This window comes from Crassostrea angulata, chromosome 2 (genome assembly GCF_025612915.1).
Source record: "Crassostrea angulata isolate pt1a10 chromosome 2, ASM2561291v2, whole genome shotgun sequence".
NCBI lineage: Eukaryota > Metazoa > Mollusca > Bivalvia > Ostreida > Ostreidae > Magallana > Magallana angulata.
The window spans coordinates 44,722,775-44,742,134 of record NC_069112.1 but is presented as its reverse complement, the minus strand read 5'-3'; the positions used below and the strand labels follow the sequence as shown (position 1 = coordinate 44,742,134).

The window sequence follows — 19,360 nt, the reverse complement described above, 5'->3', positions numbered from 1 at the left end:
TTAATTATTTAAACTACTGTTAACGTAAAACAAGACTTAGAAGTAATTAACATGCAGGGACTTGCCTACAATGTACACATACATGCAATTAGTTATTATGGGAATCTATACACATGGTACTTAACTCAAATAGATTATAATAGATTATAGAATATAAAAAATTAAATCATCTTTATTTCTTGTTTTTTTCAATACAATGTTAAATTTCCATTGTAAAAAAAATCCGAAATAGTAATTACAACTTTCTTTTTTGTTTAATCAAATGTTTGAACATTTTTCTGTGATATATGTAAGGAACATATTTAATTACGTCAATGATACGACATAACAAAAAAGAAAATTAACCGGTTGTTTGTATAATTTTTTTCTAACGTGTGTTACTTATTCAATTATAAAATATTCGTTAACATTATCAATGTAAATAATTACCTGGTACAAGTTTATTTACTGTTATTATTTTACATCGTATTCTCTGGAACCAATAACCAAAAAACTAATATGAGAAGAAAAATCAAATCCCGCCGAATACTGAAAAACCGATTTCAGTTTTAGTCATACAGATTTTATTTTTGGTACTGATTATTGAGCTACGGTAATTTTTTTCTGGATTTTTTTTTATTATTTAAGGCATTGATAAGAATCGTGCATATTTCTTTTGAGCAATAAGTCGATTAAGTAGTATTTCTTGTGAATTATATGAATAAGTATTTTTTGTTGTTGTGAATATAAGGATCAATTTAATTTAATTGATCAATTCAATACTTATGGACGTCTATGTTTCTAATATTAGTATTTCTATTATTTCGTGTATTCTAAAAATTAATTCTTACTAACAGAGTCAGATGAAAATCTGAGCAGACCAGAAGGAAACGAAAATCGATCAGGATAAAAACGTGTCCAAAGCGTGTGAAAGGCAAGCAAATCGTTTCCTGCGAAAATCGTTTCATGTAAACCGTTCAGCGTTTTGTGTAAATCGTTTAGCGTTTCGGGCAAAGCGTGCAGCGTTGCGTGTTAACCGTTCAGCGTTCCGTATGAATCGTTTAGCGAGCGAGTAGCAAGCGTGCAGCGAGCATGTGGTGTAGTAGTACGTTTCAGGGTCTGTATATTTGAATGGCAAAAGAAAGGCCGGTGTGCACACTATCTACCCGTGGAAAAAATGTGATCCTCATTACCGCCCTCTCCAAGTCAATTCAAGAAAAAGTTAATAGGAGATGCAACAATTATCTGATAATTTAAGCATGAAAATCGTTGATGAACTGTATACACCTTTCATTAAGATGGTTTTATTAATTTACTTCTCCTTTTACTTATTCCCTTACTTACCATTTTTTCATTTATCTATTTTTTTTTATGTACTTTGTGTGTGTGGGTTCGTGCGTATGGGTGTGTGCGTGTGTGTGTCTTAATATGAGTTTTCATTATCTAGAACAAGAGATTTCCCTTGAAAACCAAGTAAACAGTTGGAAAAAGAAGCTAGACTTGGATATAGGTAGGTTAAATTGTTATTCTTGTTTCTTTATTCAAAATATAATATAAACAACACAATATTTCTCGGGGTTTTGTCTTTGACTTCTCGTTTTGTTTACAAAACAAACGAAATAAAAGACAGTCGGCAATGAAGATGCAAACAAATATGCGGATAATACCATCTTTACCGGAAAGCGAATTTTGATTGGTTTGGATTACTAACGCCAGCAAATAGAATTGATTTCAACATACATGTATAGCTAAAATTTCCTTATCTATAATTAGAAAAAAGACGTCTACCTACGTAAAATATATTTTGTTTTTTTTTTAAGAATGTAAAGGGCTATCTCCTTTTATATACTTTAACAACCAATATCAATAAAAAGAAAATAAAAAAAAATACAATTCGTTAAAACACTTTAAATCAGGTAGAAAATATTAAAGTCATGTACATTTTACATTGAATAAATTCTTTTGAAATGTAAAGTCTTTTTTAATTATAATTTAAAAATAAATTAATATTAAAACATATTTGACTAGTTTAATAGCTCACACGGTATTTTTGCTTTTCAAAACAGATACATTGCCATTAGACTGCAATGAACACTATATGAACGGCAAAAGAAAATCCGGTGTTTACACTATCTACCCGTGGGAGAAGACTGACCCTAATTACCGTCCTATCCAGGTCTACTGTGATATGGAGACAGAAGGAGGCGGATGGACGGTCAGAATCTGCACTCAATTATTTTTTTTTAACCAGGGTTTTGAAGTAAAACAGAAAGAAATATAAAATATCATGGACTAGGGATGCGCCTGAATTACGCAAGGAACTGTTTTCAAGTTAAACATCTTATGGCAAAAAGAAAGCTTAACCAGTCCTTAAAAGAAAAATAATAGTGTACCCTCTACAGTCATTTCATGCATATCTTTTACAATTTTATGCCATGCTATGGTATGTATTTTTAATGGTATGCTATGAGATTTGTATGCTATGCTATGAAAAAATGTATCCTATGCTATGAGAAATTGAAATGGAGGGCTTAATGATATGGTATGCTATGCTATGCTATGAGATTTGAACAAAACGCGTCCACACATTTCGAAGTAAAATGATAAGAAGCTAAAGTTTATCAAAAATCTATTATGTGAACATTTATTTTTTCAAATAAAAACATTAAAGACCAAGTTAAAATAATTATGTATGCTATGCTATGGTATGCTCTGATATGATATGGCGAATGCGATTCTATGAGATTGTATGCTATGCTATGAGATTCCAATACTATGCTATGAGATTTCAATGCTATTCTATGAGATTTCAATGCTATGCTATGCTTTGGTGTATGCTGTAAAAGATATGCTTGAACCGACTGATTTTTGAATGAAATTTTTAACATGAATTTCGACTGATATAATTATTTTTTTAAGATATAAAAATAAGACATTTACTACACCGTTTGTTTAAGGGGTCATCTCAAAGTTTAAACATAGGACGCTATGGGATTTTGATCAATTTCGCACATTTTTTACAATTTTTACAATTACAACTTCTGCCCTAGGGATTTCTTTTTCTGTTCTACATATTAAAATTATTGCTAAAAGGCATCAAATGGTTAAATAAAAAAACCCTTTTACCTCCTGGTTTGTTCCAGGGGTCTTATCAAAGTTGTTTTTTGGGTGCCCAATTTCCCAGTTTGTCAGATAATGGCTATTTCTTATTTGATTTTTTAGACAAAGGCGGAAATGGTGATCTTTATAGTATTATTAAAATATTTGGACATATTTAAGTAATAAATGAATATATAACATCACATATTAAGGGTCATTAATTAAAAAAATACATGGTTACTGTTTTGAAATATATAAATTAAGCTATACTTAGGCGGGTTAAGAAAACGTGACAAAGGGCAAGGCTTGCTGAACCCTCTTCCAATTTCGACTCGAGCCCAGGTATAGCTTATACTTCGAGACATTTATGTTTATTCAACAATATAATATCAATTTGACGATTCAAACGAGCTATTTTCAACAAATTTTGCTGAATATCTGTAGTTGAAACTATCACGCCATGGCGTCAACAAAGCAAAACATGACGTCACAATACAAATGAAACGCTGCGAGAAACTTTGCGTACTCGTTCTGTACTCGGCCTCGTTAAAATCAACTTTTTAACATAGAAAACATCTGATGTATTTTATATCATTTTACTTGGCCAATCAGTACATGTGTTTTAAGTACCTTACCATTTGCTGTTATTATTTATCTAATACATACTTTACTTATTTATACAAACAGGTAAGTTAACAATAGACAGAGACCTATGCTAACTTTAAAAACAGGGATTTATTTTTGCAGGCAATACAAAGAAGAGTCAATGGCGAAGAAACCTTCAATCGAAATTGGACGGAGTACAAACTTGGATTTGGAACACCCTATGGTGACTATTGGATCGGTAAGGAACTAATATTACATTTGATCACGCAGTGGCGGATTCATAGGGGAGGATATTAAGGCACCTCCTTTGAAAATGAAAAAAGAGAAAGAAATCAAAGTACTGAAAATACTGTTATACGTTTCAATGTGGCATATAACATGTATGGCAAATATTGTCCCCGGCCGGTATCGCATACATGTACTTATTATTAACGCTTATATGCACAACTGGTGGTGAGTTTCCAACAAGGATAATAATATGGAACTCGTAGTTATAATCTTAATCCACACTTTGCTTGAGCTATGTCTCATGGCTTTCATCTTTGGGGGGATATCCATAGATATATCACAGTAGCTTTGTAGTATAGAAGTTTGTATTTGTATGTTTGTAACTATATCATTTGATATATAAATCCATTTTCGTTGTGCATTCTGTTTGCCTCAGAATGCCTCATTCAATATGCAGGTTGCCACCATACAGTGAATGAATAAATTAAATTCAAAGCGATTTCAACACAGTACGCCAAAATACCGTATAACGGGTATTTTCTGAGGCTTGACATTTTTGCGGTTTAACCCCTATAAAGTATCAAATAATATTCTGCGTTTTCAATCTCTACGGTTACATTAGACCGCAAAAATGCATATATTTACCGGATTTGCCTTAGGGAACGTAAACTAGAGAACCAAACTTACACTATTGTAGCGTTTTTATTTCCGTATTAATACAAAATACTATTGTAAAATATTAGTATTCATACAAGCATGCAAATTTCTTTTATAACTATTAAAATGAGTTACAAATACTTTAGTAGACAACTCCATTTAAAAGGAGATCAGTTTTATGCACAATGTAACTATAAACAACGGACACTATACATGTAGATCACTGTTCAAATGATTGAAACTTTTAGCCGACGGCCTCAGCGATCCCGCTTTTCTCAAACCCTTTGTAGATTAGTTTTTTGTCGGATTTGATATCAGCATGAACTCGGACAAGCCGCTCTGCCGACAGTGGCTTTAGAAATGAAAGTCTCAGACCAACGGCTGTCATAGTTTGGTCAGTGTTACCGTTCTCTAGCTGTTTTGATATTTGATTGGCGTACCATTTTTGAAATCGTTCTTTCGATTTTTCTTTGACGATTTTTTCACGGTCAAATCAATCGGCTGTAGTCGGTCGGTACAACTTGGGAGCACGAGCACAATACATTTTTCTTTAAATCATTTATAAAATCTTCACATCAAAAATGCACAATGCTTTCTGTGAGTCAGGAAATTTCCGATTATGGCTTGGTCCCTGGGTGAATAGGTCGAATATGAACCACGTTTTTTGCTCGAATTTAGTGTTGTAGATTTCAGACACTTTAGACACCCTTGTGTTACACTCTTTGATGATCTAGGGGATAAACTTGCCGATAACTGTCCGTTAGGATTTGGAAGAATACTTCCGCGCTCTACATATCTTAAAATCGACATTCTTACCGTGTTCACGGTAAATGAGAACTAACTCTCAAATATTTTACAAGTCTACTGAATACTGCTTGTGAACTTTTCCCAGATCATTTTTATTTCACACTCGACTAAACACACAGTCTTTATGTTTGTTCAGCTATAATTGATATCGCACAGGTAAAATGATATAATTAGGTATAAAATACGACGCAGAGCCCCCTAATAACGGACTGATCACGTTTGAAAATTATAGCTTGTATTTTATATAGTGTCAAAATTAGTGATTTTTTTAAAAGAATATTATGCGTTTTGAATTTTTACGGATTTTTCTTATCCACAAAATACCGAAGAAAATAAACAACCGCAGAAAATACCAGTTATACGGTATTTGATTGTATAAAGAAGGGAAATTTGTTTGTTAGTTTTTTGTTTTTTTTCATTTTCACAGGGCGAAAAACCATCTTTAAGCAAGTCCTTAAAGGTGGCTTAAAAGGTGACTTAAAGGAGCTTAAAGGCTATACAACCTTTAAGCCGCCTTTAAGTCACCTTTAAGCAAGTGCTTATAGGTCCTTAATGTCCAAACTTCTTTAAGCCACCTTTAAGCCACCTTTAAGCCATCTTTAAGCATCTTTAAGTGGCATTTACGCTCTCTTTACACTGCCTTTACACTGTCTTTAAGTGGCCTTTAAGTCAATATTGATCAAGCTGAACAATAAAAACATATATTAAATGCACAAGCTCTTTTATAGAGATGGGAGGGGGTCATCCGAGTGATAATATAATTTCCAAGGAAGGGGGGGGGTGTTCCAGGCGGTTTTAATCGTCGCTCCATTAAACACAGATCGCTATCATCAGCACCGCTCCGATGGACACAGATTGCCGTTATAAAATTCTTTATAATTTTTTGGGGGTTTCAAAATTATTGTAGGGATGAGCGCAGTCTCTGTATCTTAATATGTGCATAAAACTAATTAAAGTATGTTTGTTTCCTATTATAAATTAATCGGTGAAAAATCTCAATCTCTCTCTCTCTCTCTCTCTCTCTCTCTCTCTCTCTCTCTCTCTCTCTCTCTCTCTCTCTCTCTGTTCCTCCGGTTATTAGACAAAATAAAGATAATGAACCAAAAATGCATGATTTAATTTGATAATCGGTTTAAGGTTTGTATTTTTTTTTCAATTTTCATTATTTCTAACTCTAGATCTGCTAGATACATGTAAAAGATGAAAAGACTCTCAACTGCCTTTGTTATATCGGGCAGGATATTACTGCTTTGTTTGTCTAGACATAGTTTTGTTCGTTTGTGTATATCTAATTAGAGTCTATTGTTTGTCCAACTTAAGAAAACCCCTGGAACTAACACAGAATATACAAGATATACACAACAGTTGTGTCGTGTGCCCAGGTGCATGTTTGTGTATATCTAATTAAAGTCTATTGTTTGTCCAACTTAAGAAAACCCCTGGAACTAACACAGAATATACAAGATATACACAACAGGTGTGTCGTGTGCCCAGGTGCACGTCAGGGTTTCTAAAGGCGTTGAATCTTAGTATGTACGAGTATACGATAAGTCTAGTGAATAAAAGTTAATTTACATTTGTAATTCATTTTCAAAGTATTATTGCCTAGCTCTGGGTTTCAAAGATGTTACGTCTACAAATTAATGATACATGTATGTAAGAGTAAAATCTTGAGGCTAATTAATTAATGTACCGATGATCATAAATAGGGGTTGATTATTTAAATATATGTATAAGGGTAAAAATGTCAAATATACCCGGCCTGGCACATCATACAATTGTATATACAAGTCATTTGCAATTGCCACATGCAGTAAATACGTCACCGGTAATTGGTAATTTTGTTTGTTATAGAATTGATAGTTTAAAAATCATGTACATACAATTACATGTAAATATTTAAACATATTGGAACGGCGCCGCGATCATGAAAACCGGGAAATTGCGGGAAATTGAACAAATACCCTAATAGTATCAATGCATTTCATAAAAGAAATGATTTCATTTTCTTTCTTACATTTTTATAGCTATAAATTAGATGAACGTATATCTACTCGGTTTAAATTTATTAACTAAGAAAGCCTACTATAGTGAACCTAACGGTTTCCATTTAGGTATAATATATTTTTGTTCATTGAAGACCAAGTTCCGTATTTCATTCTAAATACACGCATGCATGTAATTTATAAATTAGATATAATTGATTGTTACAAACTGAATGGTTTGTCAAAATCTTTCAATTCAGTGATTCAATATCCACTGATATATAGGATATAAAAACGCTCATATACATGTAAGTTGCCGTGGCGCAGAGGAAGTGTGGTGATGCTAGTAAACTAAGGGTCCCGGGTTCAATTCTCGTCGTAGCCGGTTTTTTTCTTTTGTGTTTTTTTTCATTTTTCATTCTAGATCAAAAACCGTTTTAATACCTTTTCTTTCATAAAGTTAATACATTTTGTTGGAAATTAAGCACAATATTGAAATAAATTTTTTTTAATGGCTTAAAGGTGGCTTAAAGGTAGCTTAAAGGTGGCTTAAAGGTGGCTTAAAGAAGTTTGGACATTAAGGACCTATAAGTTGTCCTTAAAGGTGGCTTAAAGGTGGCTTAAAGATAGTCTTTAAGCTGCCTTTAAGCCATCTTTACGCTTTCTTTAAGCCATCTTTAAGCAACACATATAGCTTAAAGGTAGCTTAAAGGTGGCTTAAAGATCGTCTTTAAGCTACCTTTAAGCATCTTTAAGCTATCTTTAAGGAGAACTTAAAGATGGTCATTCATCCTGTGTTTGACCTTTGGGGAACAACTATTGAAAGTGTGGATTGGACTACTGTGCTTTAAAGATTTTATAGATTTCTCAGAGTAACGAGAACAAATAAAGCTTTAGTATGATAAAATACTTATCATTTTTTATTAACTATTTGGCCATACATGTAGTATGTTTATTGCCCATTCAAAAGTATTTACCTCAATATCTTCACGGGGAAAAAGTTGCAGTCTCCTTGGCCAACACACTTGCTCTTGACCTCATATCTAGTTAATACATGTAGTTGTATAGAAAAAGGAATGAGTTTACAAGAACCTGTTTGATTAAACTAGAGAATGCTTTTGGAATGCACGTCATCATGAAACCGCAGTCAAACACTATTTTACTTTCGACTTTGAGTGGTTTATTTCCATTTGCTCAAAACAAACATGAATGAAAATTTGAAGAAAAAAATCATTAACCAACGTTTTGAAGTATATTTTTTCTATTGTATTTAGCTGTAGATTTATTCAAATGATTTGAATAAATTCAAGGAAGTCACATGCGTATATTATTTCTTTTCAGTACACTTTCAAACGCATAATTTACTTGCTACAATAAACGCTTTTTAATAAACATACAACAAATATTTATTAATTATTCATAACATTTGCTTACATAAGGTTATGATTAGTTTCTTTGTTTGGAAAGCACGTTTTTTTTCTTTTTAATCTTGCATTTAATTTGCGAGAGTTTGAAGAATCCCTGTTTTGTTTTCATTTAAAGAGCTCTACGTAATGTCAAGAGTTTTCCACTAATATGTTTAATTTTTAAGAGGTCTTCGCATCCGATTTGCAATAAAATAATACTGTTCATGGGACATGTCAATAATGTAATAAGAGTGTACAAGCAAAGGTGTCTTCGTAATAAAGTTTGACCCTGACCCATTTCCCCAAGATCATTTGTGTAAGAGGTATGTCTACTTTATCAATAAATGACTCAAAAGATAAGGACCCAGAATAAAACTATTCACATACGTGTAGATTTCAAAGCCATTTGATCCTTGACCTGTTCTCTTTCCCGTAAAACTAATGGCAATATGGGTAAACTATTCCCCAATAGATGTAAGCAAAATGAGCAAAGAAATAAATAATGTTCTCAGTGAGTTTTCGATTTCTCCGAGTCACGAAAACACAGCAGATGTAAAATTATGTCTAACGTGTCAACAGGATAAGTTAGGAAAAGAAAACAAAACAAACAGACTCCAAGTCGAACGCACGTTTTTCTGAGCCATACAGCTGTGTACATAAATTTCATTTTATTATTTTTATGTACTAGACAATAGATCTAGGGTTCGCAAATCCAAGCATTATTTCCGTAAAGCTACAGTCTGTAGTTCAGCAGAATACTACAGTCATCTAAGAAGCACATTCTATTTATAAGTACCGTTTAAAAAAGACAAAAGAGATTTTTAAAAAAAAACATGAAAAGGTTGAAGAGAAAAACAATGTAAATTAACATCGGCCAACAATTACAGTATAGTAGAATAATTAAGCAATGTTTGTACCATGGTGTAAAATTTTTGAAATAAAAAATGCCAGTTTCCGAGAATTTTTATGAATAGTTGCAATTGATCCACGAATTCATTGTTTATTGATGCGCACTATCTGATAAAAATTGTACTATTGCGATCACTGGCCATGTATTTACTTATATTAAAAAAAAATGTGATTTTCATTTTTTTTTTCACAAAGAATATAAGCACAGTTCGATTTGCAACGATAGGGGCTTACGATTTTTTCATAGCAAGTGATGTCAGTATTTGGGAAGTCTGCTTTCTTTTCAGAATTTTATGCAATAATTATATTTTGCAATAGAAAAAGAAAGATTTAGATGTTTAAACTAGTATTTAATACTTGGTGTGTGTGTTTTTTTAAGAACTATAGTTTTTTTTTTAAAGTGCTACAAGCATCCTGTATACATGTAATAGGACCATTTCCAACTCCTCCTTCTTGGAAATCCTACAAATAGGATTTTTTTTAAAATTATGTATTGTCTAGTAATACGCATAAGCATTGTTTGTACTTAAAGTAAACAAAAAAAAAACCCAAAGAATAGTGATAGATTTAGGTGGTATCAGAAACATTAACATTTCATTGTTGATTAGAAAACATGTTTCAAACTGTTTAAAAGTGTAATTAGTGTGCATTTTTTTTTAATCCAAAATTTAAAAAAAAAATGTAAAATTTTGATTTGATTTAAAAAGGCTAATATATCAAGTTGATAAAGTATTAACCTTTGCAACATTGTTAGAAAAGGAAACGTTTGACTAGAAACCCTAAATTGATTGTGTTTTTATTGTTTTGTTTATTTTTACAAAATAATATACATATTTTAACGTGATGACCAATATCGGGGTTAGTTTTAAAGGGTTTATTTCTTACTTCAAAACCTAAAATACTTCAGAAGTGTTCGGCGACCTCGCCCCTGAACCCCCCTTTCCGATCATAATTGGGATCCTAACGCAACTACCCCAAAACCTCCTCCTTTGGAAAAACAATTCTGCAAGCCTACTTTTATTTCCATCATCGCAAACTACGCCCTATATGTAATATTTTCCCCACCCTCGTGGACTGAAGACCTTGTCTTGAGACGATGATTAACTAAAGGGCAGCAACATTCTCCTTAATTATTCTTTGAAAAAAATTGTCGATCCGCGAATGTCGCGTTATAGCCATTTTTATCACTGCGCATACAAACAACTTATTTATGAATACGCAGTGATAATTGAAAATTTTAATAAAATTTTCAACAACGATTAAAATTTTCAACAACGGTTGTTGTGTTTTTATGAAGCGTGTAAAGTGTCAACATTTCTTTTGATCAAGTGAAAGTTGAATTCGATTAAATATGACGATTTTGATATGCAGTTGTAGGTTCAAACTTATAACGTTATCGAGTATTAATTTTTGCCAACAATGTATGAAGCCGAAGAAAAAGTACGTGTCGCTTGCGAATTTGAGATTGCAGTGATTTTGTCGACAAAGCATTAACAAGCTTAAATAGTTTTATTGAATTATGAATTTCTACATCCAATATATACCGCTACATGTCAAGTTTACTAAGATTAGACATTTAAAGAAATCAACCGTAATTTCGTTAGCAAAAAAGGAGGTCAACATCTTTTTGATTCAAATATTTGGCGACTTTTTCAACAGCTGCAGTTTCTTAGGTAGAAATATAAATAATATGAAAAAATTGCCAAAATTGGGTTCAACTTTTAAGATGTCCAATAGGTCTGTAGCGTAAAATTTATATACTTGTTTTTGAAATAGTAAAGGTAATTGCAATTTCCGGAAAAAAATAAATATATATTACAAAATACAGACCTTACTCTAAGCTAACTCGACACATCGGCTTACGTCAGATTTAATTTTGCTTGCAAAGCCTTTTTGATTGGCTTTGTTCATCAATATTGAATAACTTACAAAACTTACCTGTACCTACGTCACAACAAGGCGTTCATACATGACATGTAGATTTAGTTACAGTAAGCTAGTGTTATTAAGAATCAGTAAAGAAATCGATATACCGAATTTCATAAATGGCAAACATTTCAACGACATTTTCATTCACAAGATATTTATCTTAAAAGGCCACCAAAGAAACAACCATGTAAACAGCTACATGCACTAATGGCAGAATGTACAAAAATGCTGGTACCTTGTACAAAGACTGAACATAACGTAACAAAAATTAATAATTTTTTATTTCTTTCAATGATGGTGCCCATTTGTACAGCCAATAAACTGCTTATTTAAATGTATTGTAAAACAAATGAGAACATTTTCAATGAAATACGTTTTTAAGCATTGTTGAGATTAAAAAAAAAACACATTATAAATATTAAGTCAAAAGAGACCGTTGGTTATTGCTGATGTTAGATAAAATATGGTTAGTGCCGAATACTGGTATTAGCGATATGAAACAGAACAAGAAATGCATGTAATTGTCTTATCCAAACTATGTACTGTTACTATTTATTCTGTATTGAAAAATACAGTTCATATTGTTTTTTCTTTACAGTTTAAAAATAAAATTAGATTGATTGTTTATTCGATTAACTTTTATAATTTCAGGAAACGAAGCCATACATCAGTTAACATTTGGACGAAATTCGTCTTTGCGTGTAACAATAACGCCAATGGACGGTGGTGTTGTTTCTTTTAAGATGTATCATCAGTTCTACGTTTTTGGCGAGGACCAGAACTATAAACTTCAACTTGCAAGCCCTGGAAATGGAAGTTTAGGTACATCGAATAGAAATATTTTTGTTTAAACATCCATTATACAGATATTGAAGAGTTGTTGCACGCTTATTTGAAAAAAAAATACCCACCTAACAACCGTTTAAGAAGCACACACACACACACACACACACACACACACACACACACACACACACACACACACACACACACACACACACACACACACATATATATATATATATATAATAAAAGAAAAAAAAACCACAAACTGCAAAACGTAGGCGCTTTCATTGTTAAATATTCAGACGTTTTACAGCCGATAAATGTAGTTGTATGATTAAACATAATCAAAAAAAAAAAAAAAACATTCTTAAATTTTCAATATAACTTGCTATATCAACACATTTTCATAACAATTTAAAAGGTGTCGTTATTAAGAATTTCAAATCATTTAGAAATTGTACTCCAATTAGTTGTATATTCAATGGATTCTTTACTGTGGTAGTGTGTTAACAAAACATAGTGCCCCTAGGATAATCCAGGTATCAAAACAATCCCTTTTTTAGAGGCGCTAAACACCCCAATCACCACCCTTTCTTTTGGCTGTGTTACATTAGAATAGAGAACAGACATACGCCCTTAAAACAAATGAATGCACTAAAAAGAATGCACTGTCCAACCATGATCTTTTGAAGCTTAAAAATTATTTCCAGTATTATAACCCATTTGAAAATAGTTTTACTCTCTCTCTCTCTCTCTCTCTCTCTCTCTCTCTCTCTCTCTCTCTCTCTCTCTCTCTCTCTCTCTCTCTCTCTGTGTTTTGCACATGTACTAAGTACAATAGTTTGGAATGTTAGAATATACAAGATTCATGTATTTTTTCTATCATTACCTGAACACTTATGTATCTTAGATTTTTACATCCGACAGAATGTAATTAAGATGCATTTAAAACCTGTAAAACTTTGATGATCATAAAGTGCAACAGCAATGTTTAAGTCATTTCATTTGAACATGATGGGGAACATTAACCTTTAAATATGTTTAAGCATGTTTTATTTATGAAACATTTACAAAAACTCTTTATTAAGCTTTTGATTTAAAAAAAATCTTGACTTTTTACAAAGTAATGGTAATTCATTACTTTACTCATGTAACTGTAAATATACCTATAATTTTTCGTGCAATAATAATCTTAATATATGCTCACTGAAAATAATGGTATGGTTACCAATACAAGCTTCTGTGCAATTAAAAACCATAAAATTGCGAGGCATTCTCAAATGGTCTGTCAAAAAGTACCCATCACAACAAATGTTTAGCTCCATTAAATTACAGTTATATATACATAAGTACCTGAATGCATGTATACCATATAAAGATAAAGTGAATGTCGTAGCTGTGTAAAATTATGAATTTTACATAAAATTGATGTTGCAATTATTTAATCTTATATAGTTATCATTTTTAAGATGTTTTTAAACGAATTCTTTTCTACTTATTAAGAAAGGGTAGTAAGACTGACATGCAATAATTTTATACAAAAAGGCTAAACGTAAGAAGTTGGTTTTTTATCATAAGAAAAGCAACATTTGTCTAATAACAAAATATCAAAAAAGGACATACATGTATCATAAATCTAATGTTATGTTTAAAAAAATGTCTTTTAAAATTGTCTGTTTTTATAGGAGATAGTCTGGTAGAGAATCTTGCCTATTACAGGGCTACAGGAATGCAATTTACTACATTCGATGTCGACAATGACAATTTTCCTATTAACTGTGCAGCAACCTTTTCAGGAGGCTGGTGGTTTAATGGGTGTCATGGTGCCTATCTCACTGGTCCTTGGCAATCGCGTGCCTGGGTAAATCCTTGGTTCATGGAATATACAAGCGGGAGGCAAGTGAATGGAACATCCATGTTGATCAAATCACATTAAGAGATATGAGTATCAGCATACAAGTACAACTTAAGTGCATGTTGAGTAACAACACATGTTTTACATGTTTATGCCTATGTATGATAAACATACCCTCAACAGTAGTAATTCAGTGAGTTTTTAAATAGTTGTGTATTATTATGGTTTGGACAATGGTGCACAATGTAAATGTCATATTGCTACCAGATAAATGTATCACTTGTAAGTGCATGTTGAGTAACAACACATTGTTTACATGTGTATGCCTATGTATGATAAACATACCCTCAACAGTAGTAATTCACGGATTTTTGAAATAGTTGTGTATTATTATATTTTGGACAATGGTGCACAATATAAATGTCATATTGCTACCAGATAAATTTATCACTTTTGTATATAACCCTTACTGAACTTAACTGCATCTTATAATATTGATCCATACAATAGATTGTAAATAAATATGTATACTACTATATTAAAATACAAGACTTAAATATTTGGGCTTTAATACTGAAAAATTAAAAGAGTGCTGTCTTTTTTGTTTTATATATTTTAAACATCATTGGTACTTTAAGATTACTATTTTTTTTATTTTTTCTTAATCAAGATTCGCTAATTAAAAATCAACGAAAATTCCTTTAAAAAATCCGGAAATCATCTGTATTTTTGGGGGTTATACAATCTTGCGCATGCGCATTACGTTCATGCTAAATCACGGGAGGCTCTTTAGTTTATGTTTCCACAATATCAAATTTACAGGGATAAACTCACAACGATATTACAAATGCAATGTATAATGTCATATGTCATATATTTTGTTCATCAAAGGAAATACTAGAGATTACTCTAGTTGTCATATAATGACCAAGTGACCAAGGGATAATAGAAGATCCCGTCCCTCAAATGTTAAAAAAATAAATACTGACTTTACATAAATGATTTATATTTCCTTTCTACATTGAATTATAAAATACATTGACGAATGATTCGTCCATGAATCTGGAATTGGAGGAAGGCACTGCTTATTAAATAAATGATCCGTGAAGTATAGCGATTGTGGTGAGACTGTCCTTCTGCTGGTGCTGGTCCTGTAGGAGGTTGATGCTCCACTCAAAGTCAAAGATGTTTACAATGTATATCCGTGGAACCACACAAGGAAACTACCAGGAATACTTAGACCTGTTAATTGTTCAAATACAAATCCATACATATGTCACAAGGTGGACACCATACCAACACGTGGCATATACACAAATACTCCATGTCTCAATGATAGACCTTTTACTTACTCGTAATTTATGTTACGCATAACTAACATGAAATACATGTACACGAATTACTTTACACATGGATACACTTACACTTACTCACACTTTACACTTACTAAAATAAGACCAACGGAACATATCTCATTCATATACATAAAGACATAAACGGACCACCATAATAAGAATGCTAAATATAGGTAACAGCTGGTAAAGATATTTAATGATAAACGTGAATAGCTTTAAGTTGAAATTACCGAGAAACTTCGTAACTGAATGTTATAAGACATTTACTGCATTTATGGAACAATAACGTTAAAAACACAATAATAATGACAAAAATAAGGCTTACCTCAGAGAAGCTGGACCATAGGCATAAGAATATGAATGCTTAAAGCAAAGTCAAAATGTGCCAGGACTTGTACAAGAAAAACAGGAGAAGTCTTAATTGTGTCCTTCCCCTCGGACTGCCGTGTCCAACTGTACACGGACTGTTTTTAATTTTAAGGTCCAGTGAGTTGAGGCTCGTTACAGGTGAATTGTACAATTAACATTTCGAAAGAGGGGGCTCACCACAGGATAATTACTATTGTCATAAAATCAAAACAAGTAATGTGTGGCTTTTATGTGACACTAACTCAGTGCATTTAATATGAAAAATCACCAGAGTTTTGAATGTCAAAAGGTTGTGTAAATTCAAAGCGAGTAAAAATACGTTGGTGAAAAAGTGTTGAATTCTTCAGTAATATGAATGACATTTTTAGATGAATGATATTTACAGCCGCAAAATGGTTTGTTATGAATAATTAAACTGATATTTTAAACAGGATTTCGGAGCGATCCTGCAATTTTTCACAACTCCTTCTAATACAAACATTTTTAACATTAAGCGTTGCAATTGCACTCTCAATGTTATAATGACAAACAGACAAACGTAAAACTCGCGATAATTTTATCATAACATTATGCAATACAATGTCGTATCATAAGGAACTATACCATAATGTAACATATTACACATAACATTATCAAATCATGATACAATATCATTATAATGATGCAATAATAATATATCTAAATGTAAAGCACTGATCTGCAATGGACGTAAGACTTTTTTATGAATATCTTTAATGGCATTGTTAACATGACCTAAGGAGTGTGAGCTCCGTATTTCGCTTATAACACTGCGACTGAAACTCAATTTATGGTTGACTATTAAAATGTCCTTACAAAAGTATTGTAGACATTAAAATTCGGGAAAATAATTTAAAGAAAGAAAGAAGGACCACACCCTTTTTCAAGGGAGATAAATAGGAAATAATGAAACTTTATTTGTAATTGTGTATTAACATTAAGTCATATCATGACCCTGAGGGTTGGTTAGGGAAACAGATGTTGGGGAGGGGTCAAACTATTACATTGTAGAATAACGTGAAAATCTTTAAAAATCTTTTTGCCAAAGAACCGGTTATATGCTAACATCTCTATGTAGATTTGATTCTAGTTTGTTCAAATCTTGACCACCCAGGTGCAGGATGGGGCCACAATTTTACGGGGGATCAATATTTTACAATTTGTAAAATGTTGTACATGTGAGCAATGTGACCCCTGGACCTCTAATATTGTGATCTTGTGGTGTTTAAAAAATGGTAAACGCCGTTGAAAAGGGTTTGGTTTCTTATATAAAATGTCTTTTTGCCGGAAAACATTTATTGATCAGTTGGCGAAAAAAAACTGTTTTTGTAAAAAAAACAAGCATTCAAAATGTCATTAAACAAGGTAAAAAAGAGGCAATGAAAATAGTATATTTTGCATAGGACATTCTTAAACTCTGAAAAATAACAAATACTTACTAAGCAATTAAGTAACAAATGAGTTCCGCCATCCTGTTCCTTGTTAGCTGAAATTGATCTAGTGGCTCTAAAAAGACAAATAACACCTTTATTGCATTAAATCACATGGAACAATATTGTAAAATATGATATGATATTGCATTGAATCATGAGATGCGATATTGAAGAACGTGGAATTTTATTGTATCATATGATACAATATTGTATGATATATATGACTGCAGTCACGAGAAAAGGGCCCTTAAGGTCAAAATTTCACAAACTCACTTTTTTGTCAATTCCGATTAGTCAACTCTTTCTGAATACAAATATACAAGGATATCCAAGAAATTGTGTGTTTTAAGCATTTTATGACAATTTTGGTAAGACAAGGATATCCAAGATATTGTGTGTTTTAAGCATTTTATGACAATTTTAGTAAGACATGTTAACACGACTTTGACGTAGCTCGTCGAAAACGTCACGACGTCACGGACGTCAAATTTTGTTTTGTATTAATTTTTTTTATACTTCCTTTCATCGTCTTTGTTTGTTTGAAATAGAATTAATAAATGATTTTCTACAATTATAGATTTCTTACAATTTTAACAAAAAAGAACAAAACATTTTGAATGTCCAGATATAGTTAAAGTTCTGCAGCTAATCCGGATACACTTCCGATGAATCCACATGCAATACTGAAGGTGAAGGGGGAGGGGGGGGGCCCTCCCCCTTCACCCGAACATAAGATAGAGGATATTTGAAGAAAACAAATATCAAACATCTCCCAAACCTTTAAATATATCAAAGTTATTTAAGCTGCCGAGAAGCATTTAAGCAAACATGTAACAAACATACATGTAGATAAAGATGGTCAAATTCGATGCCTATGCTTCTACAATTTTGGAGCATTGTTAAATAACATACATAAGTTTATTTTCAAAAATAGAAATATTTATTATTTTTGATCAACCTTTTGCACGGAAATTTTATCCCATATTTACTGATATTACTTCTTTTATCTTTATAGTTCTGACGCAAGATTAGAATCAGTATCTGTTTTTGAAACTCGGAAGTTATATGGTGTTAAATTATTTTCCTGATTGGTCTTCTTTTTTATACGTTATCGGCACTTAATTTGTAAAATTACAGGTGAAAAAAAATCGGCTTTGACTGTCTCACTGAAAAGTTACAACAAAAATGTAGACAGTTGATTTGAGCGATTTTGACAAAAAAAATGGCATCTTTATTTTAATTTTTCAATATTAAATTTACATCCACGTAGTATGATCCCCTCTATTTCTTACGAAAATTGATTGTAATTCACAGCTGTATAGAAACAGACAGGACTGAAATCTACTCGGTCCAGTTCTAACCATGCAGTTTATCGATCGGTAAAAATTTTCAGCAACCTAATAAAAATCAAGGATTGCACGAACTAATCATGATGATGAAAACTCAAATTCCCGTATAAGACGCTTTGGCTACAGCTTTCATCTAACGTACTGGTGTACATTAGCAATAATTTAGTGCTTTTACTTACTTTTAACGATCAATTCAACTCATTAATTTATCATAAAAAGGTGTAAATATAAACAATAAAATGCTTTCTTCGGTGAGCAAACGCGAGCTATAAAGATAGCCACATTACAGAACGCGGGTTACGTTAATTTTTTCGGTATTGATCGCTACTCTCTGTTTATGTTTATTGTTTAAATATACTCGTACACACCTGATTAAGTGTATCAAATACGACAGGCCAACAAAATACAAAAGCCACCCACGTGCTGAATCTGCACTTCTATTCAATCGCTTTGTAAGTTCAGGCGTACCGTTGTATTTATGTGATGCGATTTTTGTAAACCATAATCGTTGAAATAATTAATTATATATAAGCATTATTCACATTTTTTTTTCAAAATGCAAGATTGCATGTAACTTTCAATAAGACTCT

The 19,360-nt window shown here is 32.0% G+C and overlaps 1 protein-coding gene across 1 annotated transcript in view; it reads left to right on the top strand.

The window, feature by feature from the left end:
• The window catches only part of LOC128170677 (microfibril-associated glycoprotein 4-like), a 32,508-nt gene extending 18,181 nt beyond the window's left edge, over window positions 1-14,327 (top strand). Inside the window, exons 2-6 of the mRNA XM_052836441.1 lie at window positions 1,427-1,489; window positions 2,046-2,194; window positions 3,826-3,922; window positions 12,257-12,427; window positions 14,077-14,327. Coding sequence (XP_052692401.1) covers window positions 1,427-1,489; window positions 2,046-2,194; window positions 3,826-3,922; window positions 12,257-12,427; window positions 14,077-14,327 — 731 coding nt within the window. The remainder of the gene's footprint in view (window positions 1-1,426; window positions 1,490-2,045; window positions 2,195-3,825; window positions 3,923-12,256; window positions 12,428-14,076) is intronic.
• The last annotated feature ends 5,033 nt before the right edge of the window (window positions 14,328-19,360 follow it).